This window comes from Nycticebus coucang, chromosome 20 (genome assembly GCF_027406575.1).
Source record: "Nycticebus coucang isolate mNycCou1 chromosome 20, mNycCou1.pri, whole genome shotgun sequence".
Taxonomy (NCBI): domain Eukaryota; kingdom Metazoa; phylum Chordata; class Mammalia; order Primates; family Lorisidae; genus Nycticebus; species Nycticebus coucang.
Genome location: NC_069799.1, coordinates 59,160,849 through 59,183,695, shown reverse-complemented (window position 1 = coordinate 59,183,695; position 22,847 = coordinate 59,160,849). Strand labels below are relative to the sequence as shown.

The following is a 22,847-nucleotide window of genomic DNA, read 5'->3' as shown; positions in this document are numbered from 1 at the left end:
TTCACTTTTGCATCTCCTGACTGCCTACTTTTAAGTCATACTGTAACCTTGCATTTTTTTGTGAGGTTCTTTACATTTTATATGTAGGTGTGAAGTCGCGTTTGAGGTATAATCCCATTAACCATATGAGCAACTTCATAGTCTACTATGTTGCATCAACTTTTTCTGTAAAAATAAATTGTTAAGGATATTATTCCTGGAACAGAATAAATTCTTGGAATTACTGAGTAACTTATGTACTGTACCACTGTTCCAAGAACACATTACTTATTTTATCGTGACAAAGTAAAGTTATTATTCTTCTGGCTTCCGTCTCAACAATGAGAAGTGCCGTGAGATGCGCAGACACCTGCAATGCCTTTCAGTTCAACTTTACATCATCCATAAACATCTCTGTTTTGGACACCTCATCCAAACAAATGCTCACAGAATACTCTATGCAGCATTCAATTTCATGAAACTATAAAAGTTCCTTGCTGTTAATTACAGAGACAAATGTCTCATCACACATTCCGTTACCAGATAGCATAATTAGTTTTCTCCATTAACCTTTCAGATGTAAAATTTGATTTCAAGTAAAAGAACACTGTAAAACCCTTGGAATCCAAATAACATAGTATATTTGTACATGTTTGAAAAAAAAAAGTAATACTAAGAAAACAATTTTATGGATTCTCATTTACAAGGATATTGACTGTCTGGAAAAAATAAAAGAGAATCTGTCCAAACTTTGTAATGACTTTTGAATATATTATCAAATAGGCATGTCATAAGCTGTCTTTTGTACAGAAGGAGGCACAGGAACTTGACCAGGAACAGAATGTGGCCTCTGATCCCTCCCTCTGGGCTGTGTCATGTGCTGCTGTGCTGGTTCCGCACGGCCCCTCATCTGTCCCCCTCCACCCTGGCAGCCGCCAGACAGTGGCTGAGGAAGGTGTGTTCAGTCGATGGCAATGGAATAGTTTTTCCATTCAAAACTGTCCATATGATGACTGATCCCACACCTCTGGCCTGCTAAGGACCATGCTGGAGCTCACACACATAGGCATTTGGTTGTCACGATGTCTAGACAGGGTGCCCTAACACTGATGTGCATTCATGCTACCAACATTTCGAGGGTGGGAGGGAGACCTCGTGCGCTGCACAGGACAATCGTGCACAAGGAAACTATCTCAACTCAACAAATTGTCCCCAGATCAGCTAATTGGTGGCAAATTACATTTTAACATGCTTTAGCATGGTATTCATTTTTTTTGTTTTTGTTTTTCAGACTGAGTCTCAGTTGGTAAAGTGCCATGGTGTCATCATAGCTCACAGCAATCTTAAATGCCTAGGTTCAAGTGATCTTCCTGCCTCAGCCTCCCATGTAGCTGAGATAATGCCTGGCTATTTTTTCTATTTTTAGTAGAGATGGGGTCTTGCTCTTGTTCAGGCTGGTCAAACTCCTGAGCTCAAGCAATCCACCTGCCTCAGATTCCAGGCATGAGCCACCGCACCCAACTCATGTTCATTCATTTCTTCAAAAATAGTTATTAAGGGTCTTCTCTGTGCCAAGCATTGCTTATTAGTAATACAATAAATAGTTAAAGTCTTGCCCTGAAGGAGGTTAAGCTAAGGCTGGAAGGACAAGTGAAGGATTATGGAGACAAGGGGAGCAGAGGTCACTACAGGCAGAGACCAGCAGAGATGCGCCAGGGCCACGGGGATGCAAGATTCCGGGCGACAGTCTGTGAGGTGGGGAGAGGCTGGCTGCACACAGGGGCACAGCAATGTGTCCTGCTTCACAGTTTGCCTCTACAGAAGGATATTGCCACTAACCCAATAATGTAGACATTCCATGTCAGTGCAGACATATTCTACTCCTGATGTGTGAGGTCTCGCTAGCTACTAAGCAGGATGGATACATTTCACCACCTGAGCCAGGGCAGGAGCTCAGAGGTAAAAGAGCTGAGCTGGATAGCAAAGTTCCAAATTAGCTGATCTCACCACTTCACAATAAGTTTAAAATCGGATTCCCCTTTCTTTCATTCCATGAGCATTTACTGAGGTCTGCTACGTGACCAGCAGAGTGCTGGGCAGTGGGATATAGGAGCGCTGACAGCCCTGGGGGAGAAACACACCAGTAATGTCTGTGCCTTGCTGCAGATGTGCACAGCACGCTGGGGAAGGGGGGATGGGGGGATCAGGGAAGACCGGCCGGAGGAAACACACCAGCCTGGAGTCTCAGGGAGCAGAGAGGCAGGCCAAGAGGGAGGACAGGCAGGCGCGGAGTTCCCGGCAGGAGGGTGGTGGGCACAAGCACTGGGAAGCAGGGCTGCTGCGGAATGACCAGGTCTGTGGTGACTACCTGGGAGGCAAGAGAGAGGCGTCAGGAGCAAGCCGGGGGAAGCAGACAGGTGGCGGTTCACACAGGGCCTTAGCTGCCAACCTGAGGAGTGAGAGTCTCTGCCTGAAAGTATCAGATGGTAAAGAATTTGGGGCGCTCAGGTTACACACAGTACTCTAAGGCGCCTAGGATAGCCCCCAGGTCTGTGATCACCACAGGCTCAGGCTTCAGCCCTTCCCTAGTCTGGTCCCCTGTCCCCATGGGATGCACTCCTGCCCAGTCACTTTCTCTCCAATAATCTACTACTTATAGGAACAGAATTCATGTGTCACACCTGGGTCTATTTTGAGATGCACAACGCACTGCTCTAAAATCTTTCTTTTACCTTATAGACGTCCATATGATTTCTTCCATTAATTTTTATTCCAGTAAAATCAAATGCCCACAGGAACCAGGGAGGCTAAATTGTCAGTACATCTCCCGAGATTCTGTCTTGCGTGGAGATTTTTTTTTTTTCTTTTGTAACAACCTGGTCATGACCATGTAGGAAAAGCAGAAAATGATGATATAACACACTTTCCACTTACAGGGCAGTTGCTGAAAACAGACAGAGGCAGCTTGTCCTCCAGACAGATGCTGCCCCACACGAGCCGTGCTGAGCTGGCTGCAGGTTGCACCTGGGCCCTGCTCCACCCCTGGCTGGGCACCCTGGGCAGGGCACCCTGGGCCACTGTGTGCAAGGGCCCTGCTCCCTCAGAAACGTGACAGTTACTAAGGGTTATTGTTGGTGTTAATGTACGGTTTTGTGTTCTTAAATTAAGGTAGAAAAATGTGCTTCATGAGGAATCTTGAGGAGACAGCATCAGCTTCTGGCCAGGTCAATACTCTCTTAGGCACCTTTATAAAGCAGGACCAGTGTCACAGCAGAATAAGGAACAAGCAGAACACGTGACTTTTCAGTTTTGGTTTTCAGCCTGTCTGTGGCTTTCACATGTGACTTCTTCTTGGTCTCTTCCAGACTTGAAAAAGAAGCTGCATCTCCCAAATCAATATTACAAATCCCGAATTCTACTCTAGTTTGGTATATTACAAAAGCTTCTTCAAACCAAGTGAGGTATATCTTAGTTTGGTTCACCAAATGTCTGTAAAATCTCGACATAGTATATTTTATAACAAATCTTCAGAGTCCTATACAACAATGTCCAATATATTCGTGCCTTTATGTAACAGATGTCTGAGCACCTATCAGCTGAGTACCCATTATAGACATAGCACCGGGCTAGGTGCTCCCGAAAATCCAAGGAAGAATTCAGGTCACACTTGCCCTCTAGGATCTGACAATTTACATTAGGGGAGATTAGCAGAGCCCTGCAAATAAACAACAGCAACTTAATGTGGAAACTGCCAGCGCTGGGGGAGGATCTGCAGGCTGACTAGGAGCACGCTAAAACCACACAGAAGAGCAAGTAAACATCAGGCAGGCCACGGAAAGTGCCAGAAAAGAGCACTGCTAGTATTCAGTACTCAAGGGTTCGGAAGAGAAGAGAATTTCTAATGTGGAGGCGAAGGGAGAAGGGGATAATAAAAATAAGAATACTGTGTTTTTCGATTCATCCTTTTACCATATAGGATTTGCTATCCTGCTACAGGATAATCTGATGAGGCGGTTGGGGCCAATGTTATCACTCTGCTATAGAAAATAAGGAAAACTCCTCAAGAGTTGATCCAAGGTGTTGCAATACCAGCCTGAGACTCAAAGCAAGGCTTCCTTACTCTAAATCTCACTGCTTGTCACTATGCTGTCCAGGGATGTCCAACCGGAAGCCCACAGGCTGCGTGCTGGTTATGGGAGGACCTTTTTGCTTACTGGGTGGTAGCAGATATTATAAAAATTAAGCACATACTTTTTTTTATTAGTGTTTAAGGCCCAAGGCAACTCTCCTTCCAAAATGGTGCAGAGATGCCAAAACGTGGGACAGCCCTGCAAGGGTACATTCTGCAAAGGCTTCCCGGCTGTGGCAGGATCTGAAGTACTGGAAGAATCTGCACTGGGCTGAGATGCAGCCAGAGACTGGGCTGGTGAAAGGGCAGAGGAGAAGGGAAGACGCATTCACTCCGAGGGGAGATGAGACGGTGGGACACAGCACACGTTGTCACGAGGGCAGAGCGCGAGGCAGCCAGAAAGGCAAGCCAGAAACAGAAGGAATGGGAGGGGCAGCCCAATCAGTCGTTCCCGCCGAGGTGGCCTGGCCAAACCATGGCCAGACCACGTCCAAACCCAGATTCTTGTCTTCCGGTTCTGTGATCTCAGGCAAATGAACATCTCTAAAGGCTCTTTTTTCTCATCTACAAGTAGAAAACCTTCTTGGAGCTGGTGTGAGGTGGAATGAGACAAGATGAAGCACAGCCAGTGCTCAGCACGTGGGAGACGGCGAACTGACCTTGGCTCCTTCTCCCCCAGTGCTGCCCAGTTGAAGCTTCTGCCCACCCCTTCCCTCTTTTGAGGGGTCCCCTTCACATCTGGAGGTCCCACTTTGCTGGTCGAGGGAAAGGAGGTTATGTGAAAGTTATAGACAGGGAGATACAGATTCGGGAGGGTTGGACTATGGACAATGAACCCTCAGTGAAGGAATTTAAACTTGACTCTGGAATCCTTGAGAAGGTAGCTGCAGCCACCGTGCAGGGGAAAGGAGGAGGGGGTAAGTATTAAGACCAGCCCACATGGCCAGACGGACAGATGTGGGGCCAGGACTTGAAGCAGCTCTGACACAGTGAACTGATGTCAGGGACCTGACTTGAAAGTGTGGTCACCTAGTGGTGACGGTGTGGCCCTGGGAAAATCACTTTCATCTCTTGAGCTTAGCTTCCCACTTGTAAACCGTGAGTTAAATACAACACCAAACTCCCGGTATAGCTGGAATAGTGACTAAATGATCAAAGTTTAGACAGTCCAACTACAAATAAAAACCTCTTAACACTTTAGGTAACAAGAGAGACTAAGAGAAAGACTAAGTTTGCACCCACAGCAGCTGAAACACCCTTCTACAAACACATGTTTTTAAAGAAGCCTCAAGAGGTTCTTTAAACTAAGTGTGTCCAACCTTTTTTCTTTTCTTTCTTTCTTTTTTTTTCTTTGCAGTTTTTGGCCGGGGCTGGGTTTGAACCCACCACCTCTGGTATATGGGGCCGGTGCCCTATTCCTTTAAGCCACAGGTGCCGCCCTGTCCACCTTTTTTTCTCTGCCACACACTGGAAGAAGAGTTGTCTTAGGCCACACATTAAATATACAAACACTAATGAAAGCTAATTGGCAAAAAAAAAAAAAAAAAGTGAATACGTTTTGTAACAGCCAATATTACAGATAAGCAAAAGGCCTCACAAAATCAGCACACGGCCCATGGGCTGTATGTTGGACACCCTGTTCTGAACTTTGACTTTGCTTGCAATTATTTTTGAAGTATTTTCTGGACCCATAGTATAATTAGACATATTTTGGGTACCGCATGAAACTACAGAAGCCATTGAGACCAGGACACCCTAACATTCCGTAGAGGCCTGCAGAGGAATGTGGGGTGCACGTAAGGTCTCTGGGTCTCCTCAACCTTCCTCCGAGCAGCTCTGTTCCCCTCCGATCTGCTGGTCTCTGCGGGAGTGCACTCAGCTCAGCAGGTCACGTGGCTAAGGGCACGGTTCTGGACATGGCACACCCTGGCTCACAGCCTGGCCCTGTCACTGAGTAACTCTGAGTAACTCTGTCAGCTCCTCAAATGCTCCATCCATAAAGAGGGAATAACAACACCTTTCTCGGGACAATTAATGGGATAACGGGTACAAAGTCCTCGGATAGTGCCCAGCACGGGCAAGCTCTGGCTAAGCGATACCTGCTATTCCTGGCCACATTCCTAACCCGAAGAGACACTACTAGCTTTCTGTCCCCTTCATCCACCACCAAAAAAGGACAGAACTGCTGTGAAGGAGGACAGGGAGGACTCAGCAGGGCCAGGGGCTGAGGGAGGAGCACCTGGGAGGAGGAACAGAGGTGAATAACAAATGAGAATGACTTTTTCTTTCTAAAAAACGGGATTTTGGGTTTCTTCCTTTTCCCCTCTCTTGCCATCTTGGCCCTTCGTTTTATCTGAGGGCGCTTCTCCCTCCTGTGGCAACACCGCAGTGTCCCCTTCCTTTTGGGAAGAGAGGCCCAGCTTCCCTGCCCTTGGTCACCAAACAAGAAGGGGGAAGACGCAGGCACCTGACTCTAAGTGAAGACCCCCACTGTCCCCCACTTTATACACAGACCTGTCCATTTCTCCAGGGAGGAGAACCATATTATGAGTTGGGGGCTGACTCCCTAACTTGGAAAAGTATGAGTCCGCTTTGGGGAGATTCTGAGGACCCTAGTGGGGACAGCTGTCATCAAGAAAGCCACCCAAAAGAGATTCTAACCTTCAGAGCTCTCCACCCTGCTCAGCCGGCATGGCAACCAGGCAGCGTGCTTCACCTGCTGAGGCTGTGGAACTGGACTGAAGGTCGAAAAGAGTAACTAGAACAGCGCTTGGCACACAGGTGACTGGGGTGCAACAAATATTTGTCTGACAAATAAATGAATGTGACAGAACACTGGAAAAATAAACCTGTTTCCAGTATACGATAGGAAATCTCAACCCAAATCCAATCCGTACAAGAAGACTTCATTTAATATTTGTATTAATTCATTATTGTTATGAATAAATTAACCGTCCCACTAAAATACTCTATGAAAGTGTGCTGCTCCCAGCCAAAGTCCCCTCCAAGCACTGTACCTTAGCCAGGAAGCCTGGGTTCACTCCAGTTCACAAGCAAGTCACTTAACTCTGAGCTGTGGTTTCCATTATTATGGGAACAATGATGTCTGCCCTGACTACCTCACAGGTAAAATCCTGAGAAAACAGATGTGAAAGGATTTTCTAAACTATAAAGCGCAACACTCAAAGTCTCACTATAATACTTACCATTCCCCCAGGACTTGCTCACTCTACCCACCTAGAATCTTCTCCAACTCTCCTTTGCCTATACAAATCTTTGCCGTAGTTTAAGGTCTAGGCTTTGCAGAGCTCTCCAGGTTACCAACTTTGCGCCTGCTGCTGCCCTGATGGTTCACACGGAGAGGCAATGCTGTGGGGTGTTCAAACCCGGGCAGATCTGCACTGGAACCCCACCTGTAGCACCCACTCCTTGAGAAACCTTTGGGGGTTACCCCTAACATCTCTCACCTTGACTACAAAGTGAGGATGATGATAATTCACACAGATGTGCTGTGAAGAGCGAAGTGCTCAATTCAGTGCCTTGCACAGTTACGCTCAAATAACCATAGCTGTTGTGATTGCTGATTTAAAAAAAAAAATTTTTTTTTTTTTTTTTTTTTGTAGAGACAGAGTCTCACTGTACCGCCCTCGGTAGAGTGCCGTGGCTTCACACAGCTCACAGCAACCTCTAACTCTTGGGCTTACGCAATTCTCTTGCCTCAGCCTCCCAGGCAGCTGGGACTACAGGCGCCTGCCACAACGCCCGGCTATTTTTTTGTTGCAGTTTGGCCGGGGCTGGGTTTGAACCCACCACCCTCGGTATATGGGGACGGCGCCCTACTCACTGAGCCACAGGCGCCGCCCTAAAAAAAAAAAAAAATTTTTTTTTCTTTTTCTTTCTTTTTTTTTTTTTTAGAGACAGAGTCTCACTTTATTACCCTCGGTAGAGTGCGATGACATCACAGCTCACAGCAACCTCCAACTCCTGGGTTTAGGCAATTTTCTTGCCTCAGGCTCCTGAGTAGCTGCCTGCCACAACGCCCAGCTATTTTTTTGTTGCAGTTTGGCCGGGGCTGGGTTTGAACCCACCACCTCTGGTATATGGGGCCGGCATCCTGCTCACTGAGCCACAGGCGTCACCCTAAAAATTTTTTTTTGTGGAGACAGAGTCTCATTACCTTGTTCAGGCTAGTCTCCAAGTCCTGGCCTCAAATGACCCTCCTGCCTCAGCCTCCCAAAGTGCTGGTGTGAGCCCCTGTGCCCTGACGATTGCTGTGTCCTGCTCCCTAGCCATTTCCTATCTCCCTCCCAACTGGGTTTTAATTCTTGAGAGCAGGGCCCCTTTCCTAGCCATTTCTGTGACCATCCCTGACCTTCCTTTCATTCTAGAAAAGTGCTGAGTTCATAGTATTTTCTCAAAATGACACTCATGGAATTGATTAAAATGAATTGTTTTCCTTCCAACAGTGCTCAAATCTTTATTGTAGTCCCATCTCGGCCAGCTTGAGAAAGTCAATGCCCACAGGGTAAAGTAACCTCTTTTGACCCTATTATCAAATTAAAAATGTGTGAGGAATTCCCAAAGCACTCAGCCAAAGTACTAGTACTTGTACTATGGAGCCGCCCTGTCCTGCTGGATATGCTGCAAGAGTTAAGAGCCTAAAAATATTCCAGAGAAATATTTGATGTGGGAACCCCCACCAAATTCTGGAATACTCTCTTCCTGGAACACAACTTTAATCTGATAATGCAGATAGTATCAAAGATAACACGTACGTCTGAACGTAGAAAATCCTACATAACATCCTCAGGACCTTGTGTTTGTATTTCATTATAGTGACATAGGTCTTGCATTTTGGAACCAAACTCCTGGCCTCGTAAGCATCACAAAGGTTGCTACACCATAATAACTAATATATTATGGATAGACTCTAGCCATTTACAAAATAAATATGAGTTAAACCTATGTTTTGAGAAGTCTAACTATAACATTGTCAACCCCAAAATTATTTCCCCATCTCATTAATTATTCCTAATTGTTCTTGAAATCACATGTGCATACTCATTTCCACCACTTTTTTTTTTTTTTTAACTGACCTAGAGGTCACAAAATAAAAATATTCTTTGGAAACCAACCATATCAGACTGTCCATGGAATAGGCTAAAGGCTGAAAAATAACCCCTAACATGTGTCCAGGCTGTTCAGTCTTTTGCCTCTTAATGCTGAAGCCCACCTTGACCATTCTGAAAGCGTACCCCAAACACAGTCTTTCAATGGTTTTCTAGTATTATCTTCAACTTGGACTAGGAAAATAGGAAAGCAGCAAGGCTGCCACCTTGGAGAACCCCCATTTTACTGAATCCTGAGCACCAGCACCCTCCTGATCTTCAGCTTACCCTCACATCCTCAAAATGCACTTCACTCCATAGCGCCCTTACTCCTTTCCCAGTACACAGCAGAAAGAGGGGGAACGCCTGCTTCATTGGAGAACTAAATCAAGGACATGCTATTCCATTTGTATGGTACATGTGGATTTTCTACTAAAGGGCAGATTCTTCATTTCAAATGGCCATAACGAGTGGTACTCAAACACAGAATTCCAAACGACCAAGTTTAGAAAACCGAAAACACAGAATTCCAACTGATTAAGTTAAGAAAACTAAAAAGAGCGCAACCCAAGAATATTATCTTTCTGGGCCACAGCATTTCACTCAATTATTAACCTTTTGGCTTGTAGTTCTCTAACAGTAAACAGGTGCTGGGAGCATTACGTGCTTCAGTAAATTCTCTCCCTGGGTGGAAAGGTCTGAGAGCCTTCAAGGATGGGTGGGGTAAGGAATGCTGAGATTTCCCTCCTTTTTTACCTCTTTGAGTATCTGTTTGACTTCTTCTCTTTCTCTCCCTCAGGGCAAAACAGAGAGACCCCAGTGAGAGCAGATTGTACCCTGGCTTTCAGGATGCTTAATTTGAAGGACTGCCCACATCCAGTCTGAGCAGCAGTCCTGCTCCCTGAAGTCTGCGATGGGGCAAGTCTGGCCCTTGCTTTATCATCCTTGACCTTACTTTCCCTCGTGTTCTAACTCCTTGCTGCGGAGCACCCGGCCCTCTCCCTATGACTGAGGTCGCAGAGGTGCCCAGGATGGACAAGGTTGAAGGTGAATGTCACCGTCTACCCTCCACACTGACTTTATTTACCAGTACTTCACTCTCCAAGGCAAAGTTCTAAAGGATTAGGATTTCATTTTGGGCTTGTGGTATGCAAATGAGAAACTGCCTATGGGAAGTCCTTCCTGAACCATATTTGTACCAACACTACACGCAGAAAGGGTGACAACGTCTGTGGCCACCTACCATTCACCGTGCAGCTACGCTTGTCAGGAGATCTTGGACATGCTGCTCTGGCTCTGCTAGTCCCGAGGTGAGCTGGAAGCAGGATGGCAAAAGGAAAGCATGGCTACGCCCCCTGCCCAAAACACTGGCATGAAAAGAACACAAGGCCTGCAACACGAGGAGCCGCTCAGTGAGAACGGGCACTGCTATCAGCAGGTGGTTAGGCGGACAATCTCACTTTTATTTTCCTTACGCTTTTTGACTGTAGATTTAATTTAATTTTGTCATGGCAGGGTTAGCAACCAGGCCACAGAGGTGAAGGAACGTTATAATAAGACAGCACATTAATCCTCTATCCCACCCAAGGCAGAAGCAAAACCAAACAAATAGCAGCTTCCTGGAAATTGAATTTCTGTTATCCAGATGTCAAAGATGTAATACCCCAATTACACAAACTATTGCCAATGAAGCATGCCAGCAAATATGCCATGTAAATGGGGTGAGCCGGGAGCGACAAAACTGCCCAGTCAGCACCTGGCTCTGTGAGCGAGCGATAATTAGCACTGTGTGTAGACACTAATAAACATTTATGTCTGAAATTACAACTTTTAGCAATGTTAATAAGGGATACATTGGCAATCTGTAAAATAAAAGGTCTTGAAAAGAATGTCATACATTAAGCAGTGGCAGACATTTCCCGTTCTTGCACAATCTCTTTCTTTCTTTTTTTAATTTTCCCTAATTGCAAATGGCCATGCTGTTTTATTGAGAAATTAATTGACATAGGAACCTACCTAAAAAAATGGGTTGTGTCTCTTTGGCCTCCCCATTAACCTCGTTGCTGAATTCTGAGACCTTATATACCTCATGGTGATAATCTGGCATGAGAAAACAGGCAAAAATTAGAATTCTAATGACCTCAAGATAGGAATATGCAATAAAGACTAGAATCTCATTCTATATGGTATGTACAGTCTATAATTCACAAATTTACTTTTTGAGAACTCAGTTATTCATAGAATTTGCAGTTGATAATCCCTAAAACTTTGCTTACTCTGAAGTACACCCCAACCTGAAATACTACTTTGAGTTTAGAAATCAGATGTGCTTGATCACAGTTTTCATGGTAAATTGTGCCCACAGATGCCAATTATTCAGCTTCCTTTCTTTGGGATGGCAAGTATGTTAACGGGGAAAAGAAAAATCTTGTCCAATCATGGAACAGAGGAGGTTTCCAAATTTGTTTCCACAACTCATTCTCATGAGCTTATCAAAAGTAAGCTTTAGAGTTACCTAGCACTTTAGTTATCTCAGGTTACCCAGAAAATGTTAGACTTCAAGCTGCTTAAAGGCCAGCGCACATGAAAAATACTGATTTGTTATTTCAAATATAGTATAATTTGGATAAGAAAGCAAGATTTCCGTCTTTTGCACAAGTGACTCTTTTACATTCAGCAACTGTACTTCAATAAGCAACAGTTTATTTTCTAAAAATGCACCTGCAAAGCAGAAAGAAGAATCAGACCTGTACTTTTTTTTTTTTAAAGAAGAAAAGGAAAAACTTGCTATGCCAATCAAAGTTTAAAATCCAATAGTTTTAAAGTTTCTCTATGGAAGCTACCAGGCTTTGACAATTTTCAATTTCTAAAAAGCAGGATCACTTAGAAAACAGAGGTTCCTTCTTAACAGCTATTCTCTTCTTTTGGCCTTAGACCTCACAGGACAATGTGGACAGAACTACTCTCACTTTTAAGATAAGTAGTAAGTTCTCTGAGGTCATAAATAAGAAAGCAGCCTACAGTTCCTGAATGAATCAGATAGCACGAACTCCGCAGTCAACCAGGCAGAGACTTTTAAAGTACAAATAACTGAGTAATCAACGCGGACTTGGGAAAAAATTGACACAGAAAGAGGGAAAAGCCAAATTTTCTTGAACACATAAAACTATTTCAGGCCTCTTTCATTAGACAGTATCCAAACTAAATCAGGGGAAGCAGATAAGCATAGATCTTCAAAAAGTCCATAATCAAACCATCAGACTACTGAACCTTCATCGCAGTTTAGCTTAGCTTTGTAAAACTTGATTACTTGCAATTCCCCTCCAATTTTCACCAGTTTACATGTGACTTCTGCAGGCCTTTGAAATAGCCCTGTTGTTCTCTATTCTGATGCCAACGATAGATATGACAAGGGAAAAGTGGACAGGTTCTGTGGTTTGGCTTTGACCTCAAGTTGACTCATGGACGACATTTAAACAGGGTGAGTCTGAACTCAACATTAGGACTTGTGACATCACCATGAAAAAAGTCACCTGCCCTTAATTTAATGTGACACAACGCATTTTGACATATTTGTACGAATGGTCTTATTACCTTGAGTTCCCATCGTTTTTTAAAAAGTCAAACCAAGAGGGTAAAGAACAAGTAACTGAACACGGACAAGAAAGACGGCATTCAACTTTCCCCTCCCCTGACAAAATAAAAGCCCAGACAGTGTGGCATACACCTGTTAAATCATCAGGAACTAGCTAGATATTTTTTTTAAATGATACTTATCTGACTGCTGTGTGATCTAGCCTAAATACCTTTCTAACCCAAACCAGCTGGCTAGAGTAAAGCTGCTGGATGTCAACCATCCTGCTTTAGGCTTGGACACCTATTGAGCTTCTTTCTCCTTCTTAAAAAGAACAATCACGATTATCTTTTTTTCCTCTTCTCTTTGGAGGGGGGATCCCAAAACAAAACAAAAACAACAAATCACCGGTGCGATGGTCCAAGCTCGGCCTGACGGCCAGGCGGTGCGCGGGCACTCCAGCCCGGCCCGGTGGCACCCCGAGGCGGGCTCGAGCCCCCCGCTGTCATTGTTTGCTAATTTCCTGACATGTCCTCCGACTTGTTTACGTTAAATAACAGCCTGCCTCCCCCCGCACAACTTTCCCCGCCGCCCGGCGTGCGCGGCCGCCGGCCTCCCCGCCCGGGGGCACCGGGGCTCCGACAGGGCGCGCCCCCGGCGTGGCCCCCCGCGGGCGGCCGAGGGCGCGGCGCCGGGTCCTTCCTCCCGCCGCCCCCGCTGGCCGCTTACCTCGGCTCACCAGTTTGAAGCTCTGGGATTTCCTGCTTCTTTTCCTCTCGGAGAACTCCATGGTGCGGGAAGCAGGCGGCGGGGGCTGCGGCGGTGGCGCGGGCTCGTGTCACCGGCGCGGAGCCGCCGGGACCAAGGTCCGCGTCTCGCCGGGCGGGGGGAGGCCGCGGGACGGGAGGAACCACCGCGAGCCCGCTCCGGGGCTGCCGGCGCGGGGCCCGGAGGTGCGGGCTCCCGGGAGAAGTTGCCCCCGCGCGGCGCCGCCCCCCGAGCCCTAGGCGCCCCCCCGGGCCGCGCTCATGCCGGCTGGCTCCCTCCCAGCGTCGCCCGCCGCAGCCCAACTTTCCGTTGGGAGCGAGCCGGGCGGGGGCGCGGCGGCGGCGGGGGTCGGAGCTGGGCGCTCGCCGCGGCCCGCCTGGGCTCAGCCTGCGGACGCGGCGCGGCAGCGGCCCCGGGGACGCGGCGGCTGGCGGGCGGGCCGAGGGGAGGGCGGCGGCGGTGGCTGCGGGCGCGGAGCCGGCCGGGGCGCTGACCGCCCCCGCGGGAGGAGGGGCGCCGGCGGAGGGGGCGGCGCCGCCGGGACCCCGGGGCCACCTGCTGGCGGAGCGGGGCCGCCGCCATCCCCGGGGGCAGCCGCCGCCGCCGCCGGCCTGGCCGCGCGGCGCCCCGAGGAGGTGCGGAGGCCGCGGCGCAGCGCCCCGGCCCGGCCGCCCGCCCCCGGGGACGCCGGCGCCGCCGCCCGGGCCTCCGCTCGCTCAGCCGCTCCTGGCCTCCCTGCGCCGCCGCCGCCGGGGCGAGCTCCGCGTTGGGAATAGTCCCGGGCCGTGGACCTTCCCTGGCCGGCCCCGTCGCTTGGGATACCCCCCGGGCCAGACACACAGATTTTAGGCAAGTTTTCGGGAGAAAAAACTTACCCATCTGCACTCTGCAAGAACACGAGAAGAGATTTTAGAATTTATTGTTGAGGAGAGTATAGGAAAGAGTGAGCTTCAATTCGTTTCCCAGATCTCAGGAGGACTAAAGGGACAGCCCGAACTGTACTCAAGGACAGCACTTGGGACGTGGGCTCCGAGAGGGTGGCTGGTGGGGGGTGGGGTGGGGGTCGGTGGCATTAGGGAGGCCGTAGGCAAGGCAGGTGCAGGGGCTTTTGACTGCAGAGAGAATATTCCAAATAATTGCCTTAAACAGAAAGCTGTTACTAGTTTTTTTGTAATATTCTTCTCTGGGGAGTGGAGAGCGTACTACAGGCATCATTTCTTTCTCAAAACATCTTTCGAGCGGAAAGGAAAAGATTTTACACCACCTGGAAATGGCAGTGCGGGAGCTGGCATGCTTAAAACAACTGCTGCCAAACCCACATATGACAGGGTAAAGAGGTGGGCACCCGTCCAGCAGTGGGACGGATTTTGTGGCCAGGAAAGGATAGAAGTGGGGAAAGGGTATGTTGATAAATGGGATGAGTTCCACCATGGGGCCCACCCTGATGAGGAGACGGCCACACCAGGGGCCAGTCTTAACAGGGACATACAGAGTAGGACAACTGTCAAGGAAGTCGGAGTTTAAGCCAACAGAATAAACAAACATTAAGAAAAGTACAGAGCAGGGTAACCAGCTACCCAGGTAGTGAGCAGGGACAGGTACCGTCCGGAGGTCTTGGGTGGAGTACAGCAACCCTGGGAGGCTGTTACACCTGGCCTGCTGTGGAGAGAGGGGACAGTCCCTTCAGTTCAATAAAACAAACCCGTAAACAAAAGCGTTTAACCTTTTTGGTTGCTGTCTTCTTTGAGATTATATTCTAAAGCTTAGGGCTCCCTTTTCAGCAAATATGTGTGGGACAGGTAAAGTTTTGTATAGATTTCTTGGAGTTCTTAGACCAAGTTCTAAGGAGTGGTAGAAGGGATTAAAATTTTTAACAGTAATCTGGCTGGGCGCAGTGGCTCGCACCTGTAACCGTAGCACTCTGGGAGGCTGAGGCAGGTAGATAACTTGAGCTCAGGAGTTTGAGAAAAGCCTGAGCAAGAGCAAGACCCCATTTTTACTAAAAAAAACTTGCCAGTCATTTTGGCAGGTGCCTGTAGTCCCAGCTAGTGGGGAGGCTGACGCGGAGTGGGAGTGGAGGGGTGGCTTGAGCCCAGGAATTTGAGGTTGCGGTGAGCTATGATGCTATGTCACTCTATCCAGGGTGACAGAGTGAGAGTCTGCCTTAAAAAAAGGAAAAAAAAAAAAAAGGTTCTAACAGTAATTAAACAACTATCCTATTAGGTCTGTTCCTACCTCACTCGTACCTTCATTCCTTTCTTCAAATTCAGGCATAAAAACCAGAATATGTTTTGTATATTTACAAAGAAGTAACCATACTGTTTTGTTCCCTAGGCTGGGTACCCATTGTTTCATTTTTTTTTTTGGAATACCTTTTAAAATGTTATCCCCAAAGCCATAAGGCCAAGTACTACATGAACTTTGAATATTGTTCGTGGCTTAGAGCAGAAAATGAGATCTTTATGCTTAACCTATGATGAAATCAGTGAAGGTGTCATCCCCAAGAAGCAAATCCCTGGGGAAGATATTAACAACTTAGCATTTTCAGTTCAAGTAGGAATATGAATTCCGTTTACTGAAGAGAATATTTTTGATATAGTTAAGAATAGACTATGTCAAAGTAATAGTATTTTTAAATAACACTAGTTTTTCCTTGAACTTCTTTACCTGACTTTCCAAAGATGGTGATGGGTAGGCCTGTCCTGTTCACTTTTAGAGAAAGTCAGTATTTGTTTACTCTCCACTTTGTACAAATCAACACGCTTTTATGTAACACAAAGTAAAGATCCATAATTAGCATTGAGATTAATTATAATATTTCATTAAACTGAGATTGCTTTAAGTGGTAGGTGTAGGGCCTACATTCCAAGACCCGAAGTGGATACCTGAAACTGGTGATAGTACCAAACTCTATATAATACTATGTTGTTTTGATCTGATAACCAAGAGGGCTACAGAGTGTCTAATGGGCAGATATCTTAGCGTGGATACGCTGGACAAAGGAATAATTCACGTCCAAGGCAAGATGAAATTAGATGGCACAAGATTTCATCATGCTACTCAGAATGGTGCACCATTTAAAACTTATGAACTGTTTATTTTGGAATTTTTCATGTAATATTTTTGGATCTCAGTTGACCAAGGATAACTGAAACCACAGATAAGGGGGACGAGCGTATTTGTCGGCTTGGGCTGCCTTAACAAAATACTGCAGACTGAGTGGCTTAAGGTATAGCAGAATGAGTTTCTGCTCTTTTCCTAGCTTGCATTGAGTTACCTTCTTGTTGGGTGCTAATGTGACATGAAGATCTCTGTCTCTCTTTTTCTCACTCCTACAACTTAGGCTACCAATTTTATTTGATTAGGGCCCCACCCTTATGATCTCTTTTAACCTTATTTACCACCTATTAAAGGTGTGATTTCCAAACAGTCACATTGGGACTTAGGGCTTCAACATATGAATATGGTGTGTGTGTGGGAACACAATTTGGTTCACAGTATTGTTTTTATTCAAATATAGTTTTTGTGTTGGGATGTTCTAGAATGTTCTCCCAGAGATCTACTAATTTCTCTGCCTCACACTTCAAATCCCCCCAAAGCTTCAGAAGCACAAGTTTACATGTTACTAGAGTGAGGGAAAACCAGTCAAATGTTCAATGACATCATGCAGGCCAAACATCTTATTATGTGACCAATCTGAAATCCAGTGGATTATAAAGATTAAATCTTAATCTTTAACAAAGATGGGTAATTTGGCCAGAAAACATTAAATAACCTTAACTCTATTCTTAAAATGTTCATTCTGAAACTCTATCCTGAGAGGCATAGCATTATAAAAAGTTTCATCTTTATTTAGATCTCTGCTGTTCAATAGAAATACAATATGCAAGCCATATATGTAATTAAAATTTTTCTATTAGCCACATTCAAAAAAAGTGAAAATAAACAGATTAAAATCATTTTAATAATTTATCTTATTTAACTGAACACATTTTGACATATAATCAATAAAAATATTATTGAGATAGGCTTTTTTTTTCTTTTTTGAAACAGAGTCTCACTGTCACCCTGGGTAGAGTGCTATGACATTATTGAAGCTCACAGCAACCTCAAACTGTTGGGATCAAGCAATCCTCTTGCCTCAGCCTCCCAAGTAGCTGGGACAACAGGTACCCACCACGATGACTGGCTAGTTTTTCTATTTTTAGCAGAGACTGGGTCTTATTCTTGCTCAGGCTGGTCTCAAACTCCTGAGTTCAAGGGATCCACTGGCCGTAGCCTCCCAGAGTGCTAGGATTACAGGCCTGAGCCACCATACCAGGCCTTGAGACAGTTTACATATATATATATTTTTTTTTTTTTTTGGGGGGGGGAGGTATGGTTTCAAAACTGGTATGTATTTACATTTAAAGAACAAACCAAACTAGCCAAAATTCAAGCGCTTCATGTAGTTAGTGGCGGCTACATCATACAGATCAGATTTAGAGAAACTTTATCATTCGAACCATGCCATGTCCATAGATATGACTACCACTTGATTACTGTTTAATTATTTTATTAATAACCTTCAAAAAGAAGATGAGCAGAATGGTATTATTGGGCTTGGGGTTTTTTATAATCTTTGGTTGGATTCTCTGGAATTGAATATCCTGTCACTAAGCAGATTCTGGGACTCCTTCAGGAAGATTTAATAAGTATAAATAGTCTCTTTTCAATGTTACAACACTCACTTCTCAAAAGGGTCATGGAGAGATTAGACAGCCCTACTTTCAGCCTCTATTTCTGTATTGTTGCTGGCCTAACACAAGTTTCCACACTCGTCTACTTCATTGGTTTTAGTGATTGTAATTGAAGAGAAAGGAGGCATTTTTTATAAGAGATTACGTAAGTCCACAAATAATATTACCTAAGATTTATATGGGGCTTCTCTTGTAGGAACGCAAGGATATTTATCCATTGTCTAATTCTCTTAATTGCTCTATGATCTTTATTAATATTGCAACTTTGCAAATACAAAAATCATTGTTCACAGACCTTTGTTTTTTTGAGACAGAGCTGTCGCCCTGGGTAGAGTGCCGTGGCATCACAGCTCACAGCAACCTCCAAATCCTGGGCTTAAGCAATTCTCTTGCCTCAGCCTCCCAAGTAGCTGGGACTACAGGCACCCGCCACAACGCCCAGCTATTTTTTAGTTGCAGTTGTCATTGTTGTTTGGCAGGCCTGGGTTGGATTCGAACCCGCCAGCTCAGTTGTATGTGGCTGGCACCTTAGCCACTTGAGCTACAGGTGCCAAGCCCACAAGACCATTTTTTAGTGAAACTAGAATGGTATATTGGTTTCCTGATTCTTAATATGATGCATTAAACAAAATCTTTTTCTTGTTTCTTTAAAATAAATTTTTTTCTGTTTTTCCTTTTTAATTAAGAACTACCTTATATACAGTAAAGAACTTAAATAGAGTAAAGAATCTTAAGCAGACACCTCCATTATTTTCTTCTACTTATATGTATATCCACTTATATTTTACTTATATGTAACCCCACCCAGATGAAGATAAAGACCTTTTCCAGGACACCAGTGGGCTCCCCCAAGGTGCCTCTCAGTAGATAGAAGTCCCAAGGAAACCACATTGTAACCTCTGTCATCATACCTTGGGTTTGCCTGTTCCTGAATTTAACATAAATGGACTCATACCGTGTGTACCATTTTGTGTCTAGTTTTTTTTGCTTAACATTATATCTGGAGATTCATTCATGCCGTTGACTCTAGTAGTCATTCATTCATCTTCAGGGCTGTATATTATTTTGTTAAGTAGACCCTCCATAGTTGACCACCTCCCTACATTGACCACCTCCTTAAGTTGACCTAATTTTCACAGACCAGACATGCACCCCATGGACAGATCTCGGTACAGCAGGCTTAGTCCCTTATGTTGACCACCTCTCTATGTTGACCAGTTTGTTACAACTTACAGGATTTCTACAGTATATGAATATACCACAATTTGTATTTTACTGTTGATGGATATTCTCATACATTTTTGTTCACGTCTTTTGGTGCACACAAGCACACTTTATCTTGTGTATGTATCTATGAGTAGAACTGTGGAATTACAGTATATGAATACATTTAGATTTGTAGATTATCATCAAAATAGTTTTCCTAAGTAGTTCTACCAGTTTACACCCCTAACTTGCAGTGTGAGAGTTTAGTTATTTCACGTCTTTACCAACACTTGGTATCATCTGTCCAGTTAATTTTAACCCTTTGAAAGATGGTATAATGGTATCTCATTATATCATTAGGATTTTAATTTGCATCCCTCAGGCGACCAAGGCAGCACATTTTATCATGCTTATTTTTCATTTGGACATCCTTTTTGTAATGGGCCTGTTCAAGCCTTTTGCCCACTTAAAATTTTTTGAGGTATTGGTCTTTGTACTGATTCAAAGGCGATCTTTCTGTATTCTGGATAGAAGTCTTTTGTAGGATATTTGTATTGCAAAGACCTTTTACAATCTGTAGCTTGAGTTTTCATTCTTAATAGTCCCTATAAAATTTTTTATATTAAACTATTCTAGCCACATAACTTTTTCTTTTAAACTTGAATCTGTCAGTATATTAGTTTCTCAAGGATGCTGTAACAAATTGTCATAAAACTAGTGGCTTGAAATGACAAACATTTGTTCTTTCACAGAGGCCAGAAGTCTGAAATCAACATCTTTGGGCCAAAATCTAGGTGTCCACCAGCCCGAGCTCCATCCAGAGGCTCCAGAGGGAAACTGTGCCTTGCCTCTTCCTATGACTGTCCTCTTCTGGCTTCGGGAGGTAGCTGGTATTCCCTGGGTTGTGGCCACAACACGCCGATCTCTGCCTCTGTCTTTTTACCACCTTCTCCTCTATGGGGAAGTATCCTTCTGCCCATCTCTTAAAAGAACACTTACCCTGACATTTAGGACTCACCCAGATAATCCAGGATAATCTCTCTTCATAAAACTCTTAATTTAATCACACCTGCAAAGACCGCTCCCCCACCTTTTTTTTCACAAATAAGGTAACATTCACAGGTTCCAAGTATCAGGACATGAAGATCATTTAAGGATCCATTTTTTATCCTTGCAGTAAAATTGACTCCAGAGCAACTAAACCTCAAGACAAGACACTGATAGACAAGGTTCTGGCTGGGGTTTAGGAAACCTGAGTGACAATGCAAATTTTTATGATCTATAGGCTTCAGTCTCTTTACCTATAGAAATAATAGCATATGCCTTATCTATGCTACTAATACAAATTTGTTTTCAGGTAAAAATCCTGTATGTAAGAGTTATTTGAAAAATTAAAACTTAGGGTCGGTTGGTTTTGGTCCCTGTCGTTGCTTGAGATGAAATTGAGTACCTTACCCTTGTAGTGCAATTCTCATTTTTGCTGTTGAATGATACTTGTAGGTTAGTGACTTCCTGCAGCATTAGGGGTGTGTAGGGAATGTTAACCTGAGCCCAGACATTTCAGACAGTGTAGTTAGAAGTTTGGAGTGCATAGACATCTGGGGTTTGAAATTCAGCTTTATTGGTCCGAGCGGTAAAATCTTGGGCAATTCAGGGTCTGGTATAATATAGTACCATACCAGTACTGTATCCAGGGACCATTTAATATAAAGAATTAACTTACAGAAGGTGGTTAGCTACTAAAAGGGGCAAAAAATGGGTCCAAGGGGTACAGAATTAGCAGTTGTAAAACTGTAGCCACTTCCTCTTTGGCTAAGGAAGAGCGGGGTCGTAAGCAAGCAGCAGCAAGCCGACCCTAGGCTGAGATTTGGTCCTTTTCGAAGAACACACAGCCTGTTAAGGCAAAAGACTTTCCCGAAAGTGAGGGCCAGGGCTGGTCTGCAGAAGCAGTCCCCTAAGGACAGACAGAGTGGCCCCCTCTAAGCTGCCTTCTGGGCTCCCTCACTGACCAGAAGAGGGCAAGAAGTTGTGCAGGAAGCACCTTCCCAGGCTGTGGCCCTGTGGAGCCTCTCGGGTGCCCTCTATGACAAAGCCTCCGTCCCGCCACCTCAGGGCCACAAAGCAGGGCTAAGAAAGATGGGTCTGGCCATTGTATATTCTCTTATGCCTTATTTTTCTTTCTTTCTTTATTTTTTGAGACAGAGTCTTGCTATGTTGCCCTCGGTAGAGTGCAGTGGCGTCACAGCTCACAGCAACCTCAAACTCTTGGGCTTAAGCGATTCTCTTGCCTCAGCCTCCCATGTATCTGGGACTACAGGCGCCTGCCACAATGCCTGGCTATTTTTTTGTTGCAGTTGTCATTGTTGTTTTAGCAGGCCCGGGCTGGGTTCGAACCTGCTAACCTTAGTGCATGTGGCCGGCGCCATAACCCCTGTGCTACGAGGGCTGAGTCTCTTACGTCTTATTTTCTTCATCTGGAAACAGGATAGTAACTGTACCTCGCACACAGTAACTGGAGTAAGGTGTATGAGTACCTAGCCCAGCTAGCGCGGTCTCTGTTTGCCCTGCCAGTTGGCTCTTATTTATTACACCGTAGCAGGCCTGTTCTAGGAGATGATACAGAAACACAAGTCAGACATAGCCCAGCCCCTCAGGAGTACCATCTTTCACACCTTGAAGAAGATTGTCAGGGGGCTAGGTGTGGTGGCTCACATCTGTAATCTTAGCACTCTGGGAGTCTGAGGCAGGTGAAATTGCTTGAGCTCGGCAGTTTAAGACCAGCCTGAGCAAGAGTGAGACAACCCCTGCCCCCTCCCATCTGTGCTAAAAATAGGTGGGTATTCTATCGTCCTATACTATTGCGCCTGTTGTCCCAGCTACTTGGGAGGCTGAGGCAAGAGGATGACTTGAGCCCAAGAGTTTGAGGTTGCTGTGAGCTAGGATGATACGGGACTCTACCCAGGGCAACAGAGTAAGACTCTGTCTCAAAAAAAAAAACAAAAATTTGTCTGGTTTGAGCCAGTTCACACTTTGCAGGAGTCCTCAAACTGTGGCCTGTGGGCCACATAAGGCGGTGTGATTGTATTTGTTCCCGTTTTGTTTTTTACTTCAAAATAAGATATGTGCAGTGTGCATAGGAATTTGTTAATAGTTTTTTTTAAAACTATAGTCTGGCCCTCCAACGGTCTGAGGGACAGTGAACTGGCCCCCTATTTAAAAAGTTTGAGGACCCCTGTTCTAAAGTATCTCAAACCCTACCTTTAGAAATTTAAAGAACTTCTTTCCATAGCATAATAATTTTATTTTTTTAAATCTTGCTTTTCTTTTTAGCAGAGAAGTATGCA

General features: G+C 45.2%; 1 protein-coding gene across 10 annotated transcripts in view; it reads right to left on the bottom strand.

Annotated features, from left to right (window-relative positions):
- BEND7 (BEN domain containing 7) overlaps positions 1–13,989 on the bottom strand; it is a 108,537-nt gene extending 94,548 nt beyond the window's left edge. For 7 of the 10 annotated variants that reach the window (XM_053572832.1, XM_053572831.1, XM_053572830.1 and 4 more), the window contains exons 1-2: positions 13,520–13,722; positions 11,233–11,316 (exon numbers count right to left, since the gene is read on the bottom strand). In XM_053572832.1, the coding sequence (XP_053428807.1) occupies positions 11,233–11,316; positions 13,520–13,580 (145 nt within the window). In that variant the 5' untranslated portion in view covers positions 13,581–13,722. Of the gene's footprint in view, positions 1–11,232; positions 11,317–13,519 lie in introns of all 10 variants that reach the window. The other 3 variants (XM_053572837.1, XM_053572834.1, XM_053572835.1) reach the window with 3 other exon arrangements.
- Positions 13,990–22,847: the final 8,858 nt, after the last annotated feature.